At 36.1% G+C, this 19,504-nt stretch overlaps 1 protein-coding gene across 2 annotated transcripts in view; it reads right to left on the bottom strand.

The window, feature by feature from the left end:
- The window catches only part of plod1a (procollagen-lysine, 2-oxoglutarate 5-dioxygenase 1a), a 71,068-nt gene that overhangs the window by 21,429 nt on the left and 30,135 nt on the right, over window positions 1-19,504 (bottom strand). For both annotated transcript variants that reach the window (XM_039756086.1, XM_039756085.1), the window contains exons 7-9: window positions 18,942-19,039; window positions 17,468-17,569; window positions 6,417-6,548 (exon numbers count right to left, since the gene is read on the bottom strand). In XM_039756086.1, coding sequence (XP_039612020.1) covers window positions 6,417-6,548; window positions 17,468-17,569; window positions 18,942-19,039 — 332 coding nt within the window. The remainder of the gene's footprint in view (window positions 1-6,416; window positions 6,549-17,467; window positions 17,570-18,941; window positions 19,040-19,504) is intronic.

The raw sequence follows: 19,504 nt of genomic DNA, 5'->3' as shown, positions 1-19,504 counted from the left end.
GACAATTGTGTGTTGGTTCATTCCGTGCATTGTTACAATGTTGCTTTTCTTGCTGATTTATTACATTACCCATTTTGCAAATGTTAAATTTTCTCCCTTTGCTTAAAAATTATTAAAAAACCGGCCTGATTATGCGGCGTATGGTACGCCACGGGTTGGCTAGTTATAAATAAAAGCACTGGATTTGAACCCAGGACTGTGTGTGTGTAGTTATGTCTTGGGTTTGGGGTGCTGTTATGCCCCCTATAGACCACAATCCTACAACAGCAGAAATATTTAAACAGTTTAATGCTTTTACTATAAAAAAATTTATATGGATGAGAAATGCCTTATTGGTTAGATCCCATTATTGCTTACACTGAGACTTGTTTGAGCTACACTAGAAAAATATTCCAGTAACGCACACCAGATTCCTAGAAAGTACATATAAATGCAAATAATGAATGCATTAATAAGTATTTCTTACCTAAATTTGTGTTTATATATGAGCAATTAACAGTTTATTAGGTGGATTGAATATAGCTTATATTGTATTAATACAAATCTCTGGTAACTCCAAAAAGACTGAAAATTCCCACTGTCATGTTGATTAATCACTTGGCTAAATAATTCTGTTGAATTCACTTTGTCAATATATTTGCAAATTCCAGAGACCTGGATCAGATGTAGTATTCTCTGTTCATGATTTGTTTGACATTTTTGAAATATCTTCTATTTTTAATTGATACTCTTTATAATTGAAGCCAATACTTTGTAATTACCTTGAGTAAATTTTGGGCAGCAGTTTATGAAGATTTCTGCTTAAAGCGGTAGACACAAATAGGCCCTATTGGTACTATTACCGTACACATTTTTCAGTTTTGTGTCACGGAGAGTGCATGCAGTGAGAATGGGGATGCATTCTGTGGACAGGTTAAAGAATGTGAGGATAAGACAGCATTCAACTTGTGAAGAGTGAATCAACACACATATTTCTGGGAATGTGGGATTAAAATACCCAGAGTACCCAGACGAAAACCCACACAGACACAGGAAGAATTTCGAAACACAGAAAAAGACTGAAAGTGGAATTCAAACACAGGAGCCTCATGTATAAAACTTATGCTGAGAGAAATACATAAGCCAATTCTTGCGCAAAAGTCTAGATTTATAAAACACAAACTTGGCATGGAAATTGACTTACCATCATCAACAGTTTTGACCATCTGTAAGTCCTATGCTGACTATTTTGGTGTTGGCATTTTCATGTCTCCAGGTGATAGATCAATAAAGTGAACAGAAAATCACTGCACATTTTAATGATGCATCTGTCACATTCTGATTTTCATCCATCCATTGTCACACATGTGCACATGGAAGGCAGCTAAAGGGTTCAAAAGAAGGTAATTCCATGCCAAACCAGGGGATGGCTGTGTACACTAATCATTTTTCTTTTTGTCCCTGAAGACCAAAGTGCTGGCATGGTGGTTATTGCTGCATCCAAACAGCTCTGGTAGAGCGGGCTGAACTCCTGGCCAGGTCACTATGTGTAGAAATTGTATATTTTCTCATGCCTGTGTGGGTTATTTTCTGGATTCTCTGGTTTTCACTCACATCATAAAGTAGTTAAGTTTAAGTTTAAAGAGATATTCAGCTGGCAAGTGGTTGTCAAAATAAAGTTCTATTGAGCTGACAAGTGGCAAGGGAAAACCCCAGAGAAAGCTGTTGGTACACAGAAAGAGAGACATGCAGGTCACTGACTCCGCCTATGTGAGAATACAGGGATTGCTAGGGTGTGCTGAAACATTAGCAATGCATATGGAATTTTGATCTCAAAACAAAACTGTCATTATAATCCTGGACACTAGAGGGCAAGAAACATATCTATTGAAAAGGATGACTAACCCACCTCTAATAGACAGAGTAAGGCAATGATGTCGGTTTCATCAACAATTGGAATCTCTTTTTGGAAAGGCCGTGTCTCTTCAAGAGTGATGGCCTGCATCCGAACAGTTTCGCGCCGGTCCTCTCCAAAACATATCGAAGGTAATTCGTTTTTCTTGACTATCTATCTCTGCTCTTAACCCCTTCCGAAATAATACTGTTGTGCCAGGACATGATGAATGTTTAATAGAGTCTTCCGTTAAAGTGCACAACATTAATACTGTAATAAGCAATCTCAATGCACGTAGAAAACCTAGGAAATACGGCATAAACTCCAATAATCTAATTAAAATCACTATTTTAGAGGAACAATGTATTAAAACTATAAAAACAGATCACAGATTAAACAAAAAATACACACAGAGCGCTAATAATAATAATTTAGTTCCTATTCCAATTGTCAATAATGCACATAGTATTCATCTCTGCACCTCCGAAACATTAATTATGGCACTATTAAATGTTAGAGCTTTAACTAACAAAACGTTTTTTATCAACGATCTTATTAGTGATAAAAAAATAGATCTTATTGCACTAAATGAAACATGGCTTAGTTCAGACAGCGCGGCAGTTTTAATCGAATCTGCCCTCCGGATTACAGTTTTACTCGTGCAGACCGCCAGGGAAAAAGGGGGGGCGGATTGGCTAACATTTACTCGACGATTAAAATGTAAAGATATCAGTTTTGGTAAGTTCAAGTCCTTTGAGTATCTCACGTTGTTATCATGGAGATTCTCAAGTTCTAGTACTATCCGTGTATAGACCTCCTAAATATAACGCGTCATTTTTTGAGGAATTCTCTGACTTAATGTCAATTTTAATTACTAACTATGACACACTCCTAATAGTTGGCGACTTTAATTTTCATATAGATAATCAGTGTGATCTAAAAGTAAAAGAATTTATGAACCTCCTGGATTCTTTTGATTTGAGACAACTCATAAATCAGCCTACACATAAAGCAGGTCATACGTTAGACTTAGTGATTACTAAAGGACTGAAAGTTGATATAAAACAGATCATTGATATTGGTCTATCAGACCATTTTCTTCTACTTTTTAATATAGAAATAATGATAAAAACACTCATGAGAAGCATATTGTTAAAAACGCTTCTTTGACTCGCAGCAGCTTTAAAACTTACAAACATTTTAAGCAATCAGTCCGTTTATAGTGCCAGCTATAATAGCGAGGATAATGTAAATAGTAAGGTGGAAAGATTTAAAACTAAAGTGAGAGCTGCTGTTGACATAGTTGCACCTGAAAAGACAGTGAAAAAATCTTCTAGCATTGTTATACCATGGAAGACCCAAAGAGTGTCTGATTTAAAGAGAACATGCCGTAGAGCTGAGCGTCAATGGAGGAAGACTAAACTTACTATCCACCATGAAATATTAAAAGTCAAAATAACAGAATACAATAACACTGTCCGTCTTGAGAGACGCTGCTATTTCTCCAAGATTATAAATAACAATGCTAGTAATCCCAGAGTCTTATTTTCTACAATTGATCGCCTACTAAACCCAGGTAGCTCAAAGGAATGCCTCCTAAGTGCTTCCAGTGAAACCTGTGAGGCTGTCGCTGTATTTTTCAATCAAAAAATTAATGATATTAGAAATAACATAGTATATCCCTCCAACACTAAGGATCCTCCTAAACCCCAGCATCCTGTTATAAACAAATTAAACTCTTTCACTAGGATAGATTTACCTGATTTAAAGAAAATAATCTCTCAATTAAAACCCTCCACCTCGTCCTTGACCCGATACCAACAAGGTTTTTCAAAGAAGTATCAGGCGTGCTAATTGATAATGTTCTGGACATAGTAAATTCGTCACTAGATACTGGGGTCTTCCCAGACTGTCTTAAGACTGCTGTAGTTAAACCCCTACTTAAGAAACATAATCTCGACCCCTCAGCTCTTGAAAATTTTAGACCCATCTCTAACCTGCCTTTCTTAAGTAAAGTTCTGGAGAAGGCAGCCATTATGCAGTTAAATGACCACCTAAATAAACATGCTATTCTTGATAAATTTCAGTCGGGTGTAAATGCAGACAGAGGCCATTTATCTGTTCTCATCCTCTTAGATCTGAGTGCTGCATTTGACACCATTGATCACAACATTCTTAGAAATCGGCTTAGTCAATGGGTGGGCCTCTCTGGCACAGTCTTAAATTGGTTTGAATCCTACCTGACAGGGAGAAAATTTTTTGTTAGCTGTGGGAATTACAACTCAAAGACACATGATATCCGATATGGTGTTCCACAAGGCTCTATCCTGGGTCCGCTGTTATTCTCAATCTACATGCTTCCGTTAGGTCAGATTATCTCAGGGCACAACGTGAGCTACCACAGCTATGCTGATGACACACAGCTGTACTTATCAATAGCTCCTGATGACCCTGATTCTATTGATTCACTAACAGAATGTCTGACTTGTATCTTAGAATGGATGAATAGTAATTTTCTCAAGTTAAATAAAGAGAAAACTGAAACCTTAGTGATCAGCAATAATGGATACAATGAGGCTATTAGAAATAAACGGGATACATTAGGATTAAAAGTCAACACGGAGGTAAAAAGCTTAGGGGTGATTGTTCACTGTAATCTGAATTTTAAATCACATATTAATCAGATCATTAGGACAGCATTTTTTCACTTAAGAAACATAAGTGAAGTTAGACCTCTTATATCACTGAAAGATGCTGAGAAATTAGTTCACGCGTTTGCTTTCAGTCGACTAGATTACTGTAACGCACTCCTCTCAGGACTACCCAAAAAAGACATAAATCGTTTGCAACTAGTGCAGAATGCAGCTGCTAGAATCCTAACTAGGAAAAGAAAATCCGAACACATTTCTCCAGTTTTAATGTCACTACACTGGTTACCTGTGTCATTCAGAATTGACTTTAAAATTCTGATTATGGTTTATAAAGCCTTAAATAATCTCGACCCATCTTATATATCAGAATGTCTGACACCTTATATTCCAAATCGTAACCTCAGATCCTCAAATGAGTGTCTCCTTAGAATTCCAAGAACAAAACTTAAAAGAAGTGGTGAGGCGGCCTTCTGCTGTTATGCACCTAAAATCTGGAATAGCCTGCCAATAGGAATTCGCCAGGCTGATACAGTAGAGCACTTTAAAACACTGCTGAAAACACATTACTTTAACATGGCTTTTCTATAACTTCATTTTAATCTTAATTTAACTTAATCCTGATACTCTATATGTTCAATTTCCTCATAATAACTATTCGTGGTGGCTCTAAAATCCGTACTGACCCCTACTCTCTTTCTGTTTCTTTTTCCGGTTTCTTTGTGGTGGTGGCCTGCGCCACCTCCACCTACTCAAAGCTTCATGATGTTCCAACAATGATGGACGGATTGAAAAGCAGAAGTCTACGTGACCATCATCATCATCAAGCCCTTCCGTGAGAACCCTAAATCCAAAGAGGACTGTTTCATTTATGTTAGGTAGAATGCCCAGAGGGGACTGGGCGGTCTCATGGTCTGGAATCCCTACAGATTTTATTTTTTCTCCAGCCGTCTGGAGTTTTTTTGTTTTTTCTGTCCCCCCGGCCATTGAACCTTACTCTTATTCGATGTTAATTAATGTTGATTTATTTTGTTTTATAATTGTGTCTTTCATTTTTCTATTCTTTAATATGTAAAGCACTTTGAGCTACTGTTTGTATGAAAATCTGCTATATAAATAAATGTTGTTGTTGTTGATGACAGAGGTGTCTACCCTTCTGGGTGACTACAGGGCATGCATACAATATACAATACTTTACTGTATTCTCTCAATATCAGGAAGCTGGAGAAGTGGGAAATTCTGCTTAGACTTAGTGACGTCACTTCCAGTCCTGGGGCCAATGACGTCACTTCCGGCTCCAGGCCCAGTGACACCACTTCTGGCTCCTGTCCAGATGATGTAATTTCCCTTGTCTAACTTTAAAGACCGCCATATGCCTTCCGCCTGTCAGTTCTGTTTTGGACACGTATCTATACAAACGTATCTTTTTTTTTTTGCCTATTTTTCAGCCAAACTTTAAGTATATGGAAAGGCTGCGCCAAACCTGTTGTGTCAAGGCATATTATTTTCACACCATTCATTTTCTAAACTTTCTTTATCCTGAGAAGGGTGATATTAAAGTTAATGGATATGTTCTCTCAATGCAACTGTCTTCAGTGTTATTAACAGCACTTAATGCATTCACTTAATATTAATTGCCTTAGTGTATAGCTATTTTTTCATACACGTTCCTGTAGCAGGTTCCAATTACTACATTTCTGGATTATTTTCTTATTTATTCATCATAAAACGGTTTACTACTCTTACTACTCCATTGATCATCAGTCTGAAATAATGAGGTTAAAAAGTAGCAATATTAAACAATTAAGCAATCAATGCATTTTCCAGACAAAAAACAACATGTCCAGGACATTTCTGACATTAGCAGACTATCTGGAATTGAAGCACAGACTTACATGATTGTATATGAAAAGCTTCAGACGATCCTTAGGATATTGTAGATTAAGCAAACGCTCAAAGAACACTTCCACAAATGGAGTTGGCTGCTGGATAAAAATCCCAATCAAGACCATGGGGTAGTCACTCTTCTATAGAATGAAATCAAAAAAATACAGAGCAAATGTTATATTAACCAAAAACAAGTTCATACAAGCCACACAAAAGTACATATACATGTAGACATTATCTAAGCATACACGACTGGAATCCTAAAATAAAAAAAAAAAATCTACGAACTCGAGCTAGTATTTTACAAATATCCTGCTCAGAGTTTTAAAATGAAAACTAAAATTAAAATGCATGATGTTAGGTGTTACTACTTAAAGAGAATGGGTAAGTACCATCTGTCTGTTTAGTGAGTCAATTAGTTCAGTTTAGACCTTTCCACCTTCACATATGGTGCACTTTGGACCAAAACTTGGACCAAAACTGCAGTGGTCTGGAAGGTGCAAAGATAAAACAAATATTAATAAAACAGTTTGTAATAAAAAGCCAAATTCCATTAAGCTACATGTGAAATACTATACTTTAAAAAGGTGAATATTTTTAAACAAACTACCCGCATCAAAACATAGCAAAGGAAGGTTCAAGATCTAATTCCCAACTGTACATCACAATTTTCAGAGTAGTTTAAAGCATGAACATGTTTCATTTTATTATTATTATATATTAATATTAGTAATACAACAGTTCCTCATTCTCATCCCATCTACTTAATTAAACAAAGAGTAGATTTTTCAAAATGACCACTCCTGTCATCAATATCAAAGTTGTCCCTGTTATTAAATATTTGGCTGTTAAATAAAATACTTGACTGTCAAGCTAATAAGTGGACATGCTTCCAAGATCATTGAGAAATCAGATAACCAAAGCTGTTTTGGCTAGTAATACTCAAGCCCGGTGCACACAGTAATTACTTTTGAAATATGCAAAGTGTCTTTCTGTAGAAAAGGCATGTTCAAATGTAAATCTATACTGCAAAGAATTATAAACTACATACTGGTACTCTCTTATGAGTCAATAAAACATACTCAAGAAAAGTCAGTTATGCTAGTTATAACTTGTTTATCCAGACTTTTTTTAACTCACAAAGACTTAAAATTTGGTGTTATTATTATCTGTTATGTATGGAGCTTCTATTATTTTTCCTTGGATTTCCTTGAAGCTGGAATGTGAAACTTTGTGTTGTTTTGGCGATTTTAACACCAAAAGGAATCAAATTCTGAAATAAGAATTTTGCTTAGAGCTTCAGTTTAGAATTTATATATTTTTACCTTCTCTATCCAACACCATTTTTGTTTTGAAGATCGGGGTGCTATTTGGTGGGTGGTGACATAGTTTCCATGGGGATTTCCCATAAAGAACAGGGGTGGCACATCTTGCAATGTCATTGATGCTCCAGTATAAAGATTACGCTAAAATATTCACTTACTGTACTTTGAACTTTGCTTACTGGTAGTGTGAAACAAAGCTCTGTCCCTTGACTACAATTTTTTGGTTTACAATTTGACTCTGATGTTTCTCTTTTTTTGACTATCAGTTTTGACCCTTACTTAGCCCTTTGACACAGTTCTTTCTCCTGATTCTCACTCTTTAATTATTCGGACTGACTGCCCTTTTTATAGTCAGTACATTTTGGGTATCAAAATAATTTCTTATGCATCATATGCTATCTATAATGTTATATAGTATCACGCATGCATGTCAGAGGACATCTTCCCAGGCTTAGTCGAGGTATGTAATAACCCACCAAGACAAGAGGAGGCGCTGCTGCTAACCTTGTCAAGTCCTTCTTTCTTGACAACACCTCGAAGCCACCCAATAAAGGCATTTGACCCTGCCTCTTCTAGTCTACCATAAGACACTGGTGGAAGGAGGTGTCATCTACTGGCCAGAGCAACTTGCCGTACAGAGCCCTGCTTGATGCCACTGTAATCTTCTAAAATAGCCTTCTTTATTTGAATTCCTACATACGGGATGCACACTAGAGAGCAACTCTTCTTTTTATTTTAGTTTTCGTTGTCACAGACTAGGGGTGGGCGTTATGACCAAAATTCTATATCACGGTATTTTTCTAAATTATCCCGGTTTGACGGTATTTGACATATTTTTTTCCCCATGCATGAGTGGATGTTAACCACATTTTCCACTGCAATTACTGGCTAAGAATCACCTATTCCACTGTCAAGAGTATTGAACATTGTACAAAAAAAAAACATTTTAATGTGTACACAAGTATTAATACAGTTTTGCATTGCCCCATAAATTATTAGTTAGTTATTAGATAGTTTTCAAGGGGGTGGCACTAATGGAGAAGGTATCACATTGCATGACAGATGCAGTCAAAATATAGAACCATTTTATTGAACAAATTTTACAAAAAAAAACTATAATTTTGAGAGGCATTTAGACTTAGTAAAATATCCAGAAGTGCTTGTCAAAAATTGTATTGTACCGAATATGTCTTAGAAAAGGAATAAACAGTAAATATTTTTTGTAAACCAACTACACTTTCTGTTAATGTTAACAATCTCTGTCCACTAACCAGTTAAAGTGACTTTTTAAACAACTTTATCATCATTAAACTGCATTATATTTAAACTAATAAATAATAACAATAAAATAAATACTGTAATGGTATTATTACTGATAGTTGCACTATTACTTCAAGACTTCAAGCTCAGGTGCATTACACAGTATTCACCAAATTAAAATAAAATAAAACAAGTGCAACTTGGTGATGACATCTTTATCAACTGAACCATCATTTAGGCAAACTGCATTAATATGGACCTTGCTTCAAGCTAAGCTATACTGGGAAGAAAAAAAAAAAACTATACGTCGAGAACAAAGTCAATATTTCCACTTTATTCTCACCATTTATGTTGAGATTAAAGTCGACATTTCCACTTTTATTCTCATAGTTTACTTCATAATTAAAGTAGAATGTTGTAAACTAAACTTCTTCCTAAAATCAATGTTTAATCAATTACTTAATTTACCCCATCATAAATTAATGCAGCACATTAAATGCTTTGTGTTACGTTCCCCGACCCAGTGGTTAATCACTACGCTTCTTAAACTGACTTCCTCCGCACTAAGAGAAGACAGCAATCACCATATAGAATCCATTCACTTCATGATATTCCTGCTTTCTGAAAATTTAGAATACTAAGCTAAATACTTGATATCATTTTCATGATGAAATGCATTAAAGCAGGTATTACACATGCACAGTAGTGAGGCTGTAGTGCTGCTCCCTCGCAGTAAGGGGTCCCCAGGTGTATGTTCAGTGTAGAGAACTTTATGGCAGGTGTGACGAGGCTCCAAAAAACTGGATGTATGAATAGCTATCGCACAGGTTTAACTTAAATATTGTGCAAATGTTGGGTTTCTGATCTGCTGGTCGGAGACACAAACACAGAATTCAATGCATGTTCTTCTGAGTGGGCTATCTTTATTGCATGCATGCTGTCTCTATCTGACGTACCAAAACCCCAGTTCCTTTTTCCTTCCTTCCTTCCTTTTTCTTTCACCACATAACCAATCACCACACGATAAAAGTCTTTGTGACAATAAAACTAGTTATAAACTTAGCCCACGGAGTGTTCAGAACTTTAAAAATATCTTCTTTATACATGTTTAATTATGCCATCCATTCAGAGTTGCGCTCATCTCTGAATGAGTCGCCAGCACATCGCAGGATGAATACAAGCAAAACATACACTAGCAGGGTCAATATAGCACAACAAAACCCCACATCCTACATGACTTTGAAAGGAAACTGAAGCACGCCGAGTAAACCCACCAGAAAAACATGCAAATGCAAGGCAGGCACGCTGCCGTGCCCCCATATGATCAATGCACGTTTTAATGCATTTCACCATGAAAATTATATTAAGTATTTATCTTAGCATTCTAAATGTTCAGAGAGCAGGAAGATCATGAAGTGAATGTATTCTGTGCGGCGATTGCTGCCGGCGCCTCCTCTTAGTACAAGAAGAAGTCAGTTTAAGAATCACTTAACACAAAGCATTTAATGTGCTATATAACTTATGACGGGGTTTGAGAAAATCTAGTAAATTAAATATTAATTTTACAATGAAGTTTAGTTTTCAATGGTCTACTTTAATGACAGATTACGAGAATAAAGTCAACATGTCGTCACACTATTACACAGTACCCAGGTACATTACACTGTATTGAAAACAAATAAAACAAGTACAACTTGGCTTGCAGTATTATCCAGTAGTATAGGAACAGTATTTACACATCTGACCTTTTAAAACTAAATTTATCTCCAGGCGACGGACGTGACTCCTTTTTTTCGGCAAAAGTTCTTCTGTTCATCATGTTCAACTTTACTTTTAGTTCAGTTTCGGAATGCTCTCTGTCCATTTTCACCGCGCGGCATACCTACGCTACCGCCCACTATTTGGTGGTGTAGCAGTGAAAAAGAGCCCTAGTGCAACATATCTGTGTTTAGTGGTGTAGCAGTGAAAAAGGCCCCCACTTCAACAGTTTCCCGTTGCGCCACATTCCGAACGTCGTTTAGGCAATTTAAACCTGTGTTGCGGTATAAGAAAAATCCATATCATAAAAAAAAATAAAAAACGGTTTTCGGTATGAACCGGTATGCCGCCCAGCACTATCACAGACAATAAAAAAGATGACTCAATTGGTGCCCCAAGCTTTCTTCTTGCTGTCTGGAGAACTGTCATTCCCACACCTGGCCACAATTGCTTTAGATATATGCCTGTTGCAACAATTCACAAATTTATCATAGAACATTTCTCGTATGAAAATATTTATTAGAAGTGCACCTTACATATTTTGACATGTTTCAGCCAAGGTTTCTTACCTGGCTGGTGTTCAAATTCGTCTTCTATGCCTGTTATATTAATTTCTGATTCTTTGATTTATGCTGTTTATGTGCATTATTATTGGTTTTTGATTTTATGTATGTAAGCTGTGTTATGTTTCATGTATTTTTGTGTGTGGTCCACCGAGAGATAGGGCCACCTGCCAATCACCACCATTAACTGCCTTCTGCTCTAAAACTCTAGAGGGTCTCCCACAGTTCATGGCAGTTCATTTAGGATGTGAGTGGCAGTGGCTAGTTTACTTGCATTTATTTGATTTATACATTTTTAACCCTCTGCTCTGTATTTTGATGATTTTTTGAATATCTCTATTGGGACTTGTCTGTTTTGGATTGCCTTTGGTATTCTATGCATTTTGTGCTCCTACATAACTTCATTCTTGTTATAAACAGTTCCGTGAACAATACATTTTTTATTTATAAAGACTCTATGTTTACCCCATTACTAGCCAGGGTTTGTCTGTGCTATCCCCCTCTAGTGGACATTTTTTGAAGTGTTTTCGGAACAACATGCTTTGAGACTCCTAGTTCACGAGAGATTTATCCTCATAAATGTCAAGACTTTTAAACGTTAAAATCTTCTAAATGTAAATATAATTCACAATGTCACTATTCATGTATTTAAAAGAACTATCAGCCTAACTGTATCGTGGCTTTTCAGGGCATTATGTCTGTTGTTAATTCCATCTGGTAAAATACCTGAATTTGCACACTTTGCAAACAGTATATTGATTGCAATAATTAACAAAGTTGATTATGCTCTGTTTTGTTGTGATGAAGTATCTGTACAAGGCTTTTTTTGCCTGAAAAAGATTTTACTGTGAAAGTTAAATATGGCTCATATGGAGTTAGCTATCAAAAGTTCATTGCTGGCAGTAGTCACCCTGGCAGTACATTTTACATGTATTCCCCACATCTCAAAGGTCCCTGCATATGTCCTTCATCCTTGGCATAACAGAATGCATAAGCCATATATAAAATTGGTCAGAAGATTGCAAAAGTAGTAGTATTTCTGCTTTTTGTTTTGAATGCACCCTCAACTAATTTCTTTGCATACAAAATTCACTCTGTAATTACAGGATATATGCAATGACTCCTGTACTACTGAAGGCCCGGATTAGGTCTCCATTTTGCCACCACTATTTAAGACTGAAAAAATTGAGTGCTCTTACAAATTTAATGAATGCACATGGCTGCTTAGCACATGGTCTGTGTGAAAGGGAAAGTTTGACTTGGGAGGGCAGATTTTAAACTTATGTGATTGTCAAGGGCCCTTCACTACTAGAGACCCCATTCTTATGTACTGTACATGTATGAGAGACATTTCCAGTAGTATTTCCCAGAATAATAGTACTGTAATACTTAAAGATACAAGGCTGAATGTGTCTTATGCAAATCCATGCTGTTGAACCTATCCCTGCCACATTTTGCTTAGATTCCACTTGCACAGGGGACGACCACCGGCAATGTTTCATTTTTAAACTGGAACACACCTGCACTTTATTAGGGAAATGCCCCTAGGTGGTTTAGTCAGAGAAATTTTGGATTGGGGCCAAAATGTTTTCACCTTGGGGAATTTCTTCAGTGATCACAACTGAACTTATTCAACCATGCAGAGAACAGGCTGCCCTGACTAGTTTAAAAATGGATACAAATTACAGGCAGAATAGCAAATATTGTTTTTATTTGAAAGTATGTCACGATGCACATTATTAATTTTCACAATAAGTGGCAAGATACATACAGAAAATGAGATAACTGGGTAAAATTTTGAAACTATAGAGCTGGAGAACCAAGAAAAGATACAATTAAATAGTGAGGAAGTACTGTAAATGCAGTACTTGAAACTCAATTGGTGAAGATCACTGTGGAACACCACAATGGTGCGCCCAGTATATATGGCAACAAGAATATTAGCTTTGACACTTACATTACTGTGAGCATTATCATCTATAAAGACCAAGCAAATGCCAGGGCCTGGTTAAGAGTTCAGAAACCTCTTTGACACACCAAACTTATAAGAAATAACATTACATGATAATGCTATAAAGCAATATTGGGTGATACTAAACAGCATAATAACAATCTGAAACACTTAAAGTGCTAATAGGGTTAAGCTACTCAAAAAACTGCAAACTATCCATCTCTTCATCCTTTACAAAACCAGATTAATGCAGTTCAGGTTCATGGTCACTGAAGCCTATCCTAACAGTATCAGGTACAGGGCAGGAACAACTCTAGCCAGTGCATCATAGGCCATATTTAGAATCCAAAATTATTCTGATAAACTGAAAGAACCCAAACTCTCCTCTTTTAAGTTAGTGGGAAACTGATGTGTTATACTATTTGAAATTGGAAAAAATCAAATACTCAGCTAGAGGATCCGTACAGACTTTTTTCAAAACATGGCAGGATCTAATGAGTAATATTTTAAAATAAGCTCATAAAGCACAGAGAATTTATTAATTTAGGTATGTTTACAGGTCTTAAATTTCACGCCGTTTGGCTTGTTCTCTCTCTCAGGGGTGGGGATTGATTTGTTCTTAACTCAATTTTTCTTTTTGTAAAAACTTGATTGATTTGTATGGATTGTAATAAAATTAATAAAAATAAGAAAAAAAAGAATCCAAAATTAAACCTAACACACACACACATATCATTTGAGTGTGAGAAGAAAACTGGGTATCCAGAGAAAACCCCGATTCTCATCAGTAAAGCTTTACCATGCATTAAGAAGACATGGTTTTGACAACTAAACACATGCAAACATTACTTTCTTTTTTGTTAAGACAAAGTTTATAACAATAGCCACTGCACATATGGCTGTTTGTAGCCTTTGCAACAGGACTCTGATATATTTAGATAATGTATCCTACTCACTACAAATTTATTTATGTTCAGCTTAGGTCATGTATTCTTTTGTTACAAAATGTAGAAGGCAATTAAAGAACCTAGTTTTTTAAATTTTATCAGCTTTACAGGAAGTAAATAAAATGTTAAAAATCCAGCATAAAAATATCAGATCTACAATCGGCTCATGATTATTTTCATTTTTTTCCAAAGATGACCCAATAACTTAGGTTTACAATCTTTACATCTGCATTTATTTTACTTTCAATTTTTTTTAAATGACGAATTTCTTCTTAGCATGAATTATGCTGGCTGCGAGATCTTAATAAATGTGGAAACAAGTCTGACATGAGTTTTCTTGATTCTTGGCCTTTAAAGTTGAAATTTTAAGAAGCATATGTATGCTTTTGATATCCACTGTACATTAAAACATTTCCAAGATGGAATTAAAAACTCACCAACCTTTGTATTTTAACCCTGGTGTCTAACATTAAAAGTATTAAACTAATATCTAAAAATGGCAATTTGACATTTGTAGAAAATCAATATTACAGACTAAAATTAAAAAAATGATGAAGGGTAATTCTGTTCAGAAAAAAATAAGTAAGTTACAAACAATGATTTGTTTTCTAAGAAGCTAGTGAATTCCTAAAGTTAAAATGATACACTTCTATCTATATTTTTATTTTGGATTACACAATTATCATTCACTATCTTGAAAGTGCAAAAATATACAAATTAGTTTTGGTTTCTGATTTGTTATTGAAATTAAAGAGGGGCATTGAAATGAACATTCCATAAATGACGGTGCCACACCAGACAGACCTAAAACAATTGACTCTACCTTATTTAGGTGAGCATCTTACAGGCCCAGATCACCCACTAACATCACATAGGGAATCGACTCCTTAAAAGCGTTTCATCTTTATCCACTTCAGCCTCTTAATCCAGGCTGGTTGGAGGTTGAGGGAGGCCTGCGGGTGTAGGACTGGTTATAAGAGTGGAGACCAAATTACCAAGGACAAGGGCTCCACCAGGTCAGAGCTATGACTTACAGAATACCTCCAGGGAAAGGGGAGAAGATAAAGCCACACAGGCAGCAGGAAAGGTCCTGCAAAATGCAAGTATGAAAAAACATTGATAACTAGGCGAGGGTATGTTATTTATGTGTTTGTGCTATATGCCTTGGAGGTCATTAGACGGGAGGATTAGTATGCAAGATAGACGGAAAGACAGACAGACAAATATGGCCTGGTTGGAAGTACATAACAATACTCCAGAGACCTCTTGCATAAAACTTGCCAATGCTTGGAAAAATGTGTTAAGCCATTCTTACTAAAAAGTCAGGATTTATAAAACACAAACTTGATGTTGAAACTGGCTTTGAGTATCAACCATCCATAAGTCCTGTGCAGACATTTTAGTGTTAGCATTTTCGCCACATGAGACAGCAGGTCAAAGCAATGAACAGCAAATTGTATTTCATTCTGCATTTCATTTACACCTCAGACACATTCTGATGTCCATCCATCCATTTTCTAAACCTGATTGGTCTAATCCCATAATTGAACAGAGATTGTGTGATTTCTGTGAGATGGTCTCTTTAATGTATAGTCTCAAATTCAGCACACAACTTCAAATGGAGAGCTCTAAACAGTTTAAATCAGCTTATAAGATACTCACACTCATCACAAAAAAAGACAAAAGTACCACTAATGATTTTTAAATGACTGAAAGCATTATGTTTTTAAGATTGTTTGACTATGTATATAAAATGTGGCAAAATAATCACAAGTTAAAAAATGTATTAATGACATAGCATTCAGGTGCAATTTAGTTAACTGATTTGAAAGTTGGGTGTGTTTTTTGTTATTTATTTGCTTTGTCATAGAGAGAGATATATTTTTGTTTTTCAAATATTTTGTTACAGCGGTACACTGTGACGTTTGATGCAAATTGGCTCAGACCACTACACATCTGCTTGGACAGGCAGACATAAGCCATAGCCAAATATTGGAACTGCAATTTAATCTCATGTGTTGACAATTGATGATCTGTTTTACTGAAAAGGAAAATACTGTAGAAAACATATTCAAGTTAAAATAACTTTTCTCAAGCTAAATCTGAAGCAGTGAACTAACCTGTAATTGAAACTGTAAAGAGTATTTCTCTATCTGTTTTAAGGATTCGTGACATGCAAATGACAGTTGGTTTAGGCTGGACAGATTATACAGTAGTAGTAGTTGATCTATCCATTCATTCTCTAAAACCATTTATCCAGGCCAGGGGGCAGCTGAGGCCTATCCTATCCAGCAAGCAATCAACCAACAAGCGCAGGCAACACCTCGACAGGGCGGCAGCCCATTGCAGGGTAAACACACACACATACAGCAGGGATGATTTAGCATCGCTAATTCACCTGACTTCTATGTCTTTGGACTGTGTGAGGAAATCTGTGCTGACCCACGTATAAGCTCCACTCACGGAGCACCTTGGGTATGAACCCCTGCAACCTTAGTACGAGACAGCAGTAATGCCAGTGTGTAACTGTGCACCTAATCTTTTGATTAATATATTTACATTAGCTGTGGTTTTAAAAATTCAGGAAAAAATACCCTTTATTTAAGACTTATTTTAGCTTCAGTGCAATCATTGGCAGGATCACTCCTTAAACTCGGCACCATATCAGTAATACCTCAAGTTAATATTCACTGAGTTTTCTATGTTCTCCCATGGTTCAAAAGTAAAGATGTCACTTAGGTAGGAACATGGCTAAATTTGGTTATTAGGTCATTAATATTCAAAAAAGTTTCTGGTTTCTGGTGGGAAGTGATGAGGAGTTGCTAAAAGCACATGCATGAGCACATAGTTTTAGGTTAATTAGAGATGTATACAAAACTTGTGTGTTGGACATTGGTGTATATATGGTTTTATAAATCAATTTTTTTTCTATGTGTACACCATTTTTGCATTCTAAAATTTTAGTATGGAATCTAAGTAAGGTTTTATACATGAGGCCCCAGGACACTATGGGACAAGACTACCCAGTAATGGTAAGGGACAATTGATTCCGTCTAAGAAGCAACTGCCAAAAGTGGAAGATAGGAGGGAAAAGTGAGAAACCCTGCTGCCCATCTGACACAACAGGCATGCAGGGAACTGCCTTGATGAACTATCCCTTTAAGGGCAACTGAAGGTTCAGGGCTGTAAGAATACCTGTTATCCCTCAAACAAACAGAAGGCCACACAGATTTCAACAGGTACCATTACACTCACCTGCAAAACAGAAAGGTCTTGTAGATCTTCATTGCACACTGTGCAGCCTGTTTCAAAGGTCCATGCCTTAGGGATGTAGTTGCCCAAATAGTTCAGCTGAAGCTGTGGGAAAAAAGATGAGAATATTTCTTAAGGAGGTAATCTGTAGGCACAAAAAATCATTAAGATTTAGGGTCAAATGTCAGTGTTTACTAGTATTTACTAGTAGTCATCACTAAAGCATTAGATCTTATGATTTGTGAATGCTTTATATTGAAACATATTCAAATATCGCTTAAATAACACAGAATCTAAAATCACCCCAAATCCTCTAAGAGTGATATTCAGAGTAACACAAGATAGAATAACAAGATGAAATGAAAAATCTATCATGAATTCCCAAAATGCATTGATGTCATGAAAACTCATTTTGCTTATCTGGAAGAATCCTAACCTATCTGTGATATGTCATTATAACAGTAATGAATTATATTATTGTATTATACATACTGTTACAGCTTCTTTGTTTACTGTTTATATTTTGTTTTGAATTTTGTAACCACTGTCAGTTTTTGATGCTGGCACTGTCTTGTAATTTATTTTTAAAATTACTGGTTGCTTATGTTTTGACCATCTGCCTGCTGGTGATTCTCATCTTGCCATGAGGACTAGTATTTATACATCTCTTTCTCTTATGCTAATTCTTATGCTGCTACCAAACTTCTAACTCCACTTTATATCAGAAGTTAACAAGGCTCCTTTTAAAGGTGTTGCTTTGCTTTGTACTGCCATCTATTTTAAGTGATGGGCACCCACACATACCAAACATCAATGTCACCTGTCATACTTTGTCCTTTGGCAAACACATACCTTCGAGTGGTATTCTTTGAACAGAGTAGCTAATCTTCAATTCCCTAATAAACTGCATTCTGACCGCTGGTGTTTCAATGAAAAGTCTAATAATTGTTGATAATGCCAGGAGGAGGTGAAGCAGAGTAAATCAAACTCTGTATATTCACTTACTCCCTTCACACTTAAATTGTTACATTTAAAATTTTTAAATAGGATGCAGTCAGTCAGTCAGTCATTTTCCAACCCATTATATCCTAACACAGGGTCAGTCACAGGGGTCTGCTGGAGCCAATCCCAGCCAGCACAGGGTGCAAGGCAGGAACAAATCCTGGACAGGGCATCAGCCCACCGCAGTAAAATAGGATGCAGTACATTAAATTGTAAATTATTGCATCTAAGTTAACTTACTTCTACTGCTATATTATGTTTTGCAAACAAATTATATTTTTTTAAATACATATATATATTATGAATGAATTCCGAGTATTGATCATCTTAATGACTGGGTCAGAGTGTCAGGATCAAACAGCAGAACTGGAAAAACTGGAAACAATGTGCTGTGAAAATATTATTTTAGTAAATAATAAATAGTACATAACTAAAACAGAATGTATTTGTTTTGCGGCTGAGAATGCAGCATTACCTTTGTAGGTCCATTGCCATGGACAAGAACAGGCAAAGTGTCATACACCACATTTCTGGCACGCACTCTCCCATTTTCAAACTTCAGGACAACTTCATCTAAAGTAGAGATCCATACAAGCTTTATTATTTATTTAAATTAAAACAGTGGTAGCATATGCTTCTGGTTTGTCTTTTAAATATTTTTCCACATCATGATTATTACCAGTAATTAATACAGTAAATTAGATCAAAAGGAAATTGTAACTTGTAAATGATGTGACTGTGTACTGTGCTTTGAATAACACCTTTTCAAACCTTTTAGAAGACATGCATGTTGATAAAATCAGCTAAAAGCAGCTTTGTTTTCCATGCAACTGCCATCTATTTTATTATTTTTCAGCACAAAGGCTTGCAGTGCTCCAGGGAGGAAGTTAAATGAAGGCCCAGTTATTCCTCGAGTCAACAGGTCTACGTGTATGGAGACACATCACAGCAAACTCGTAAATTCCTTTCCAGCTGCTGCTGGAGGAATAGGCAGGCTATAGTGGCTTTATTATAAAGTGCATCTGGGCAGCTCTCCAA

This window comes from Polypterus senegalus, chromosome 6 (assembly GCF_016835505.1).
Source record: "Polypterus senegalus isolate Bchr_013 chromosome 6, ASM1683550v1, whole genome shotgun sequence".
Classification (NCBI taxonomy): Eukaryota; Metazoa; Chordata; class Cladistia; order Polypteriformes; family Polypteridae; genus Polypterus; species Polypterus senegalus.
The sequence above is the reverse complement of the archived record's forward strand: the minus strand, read 5'-3'. Positions and strand labels throughout refer to the sequence as shown.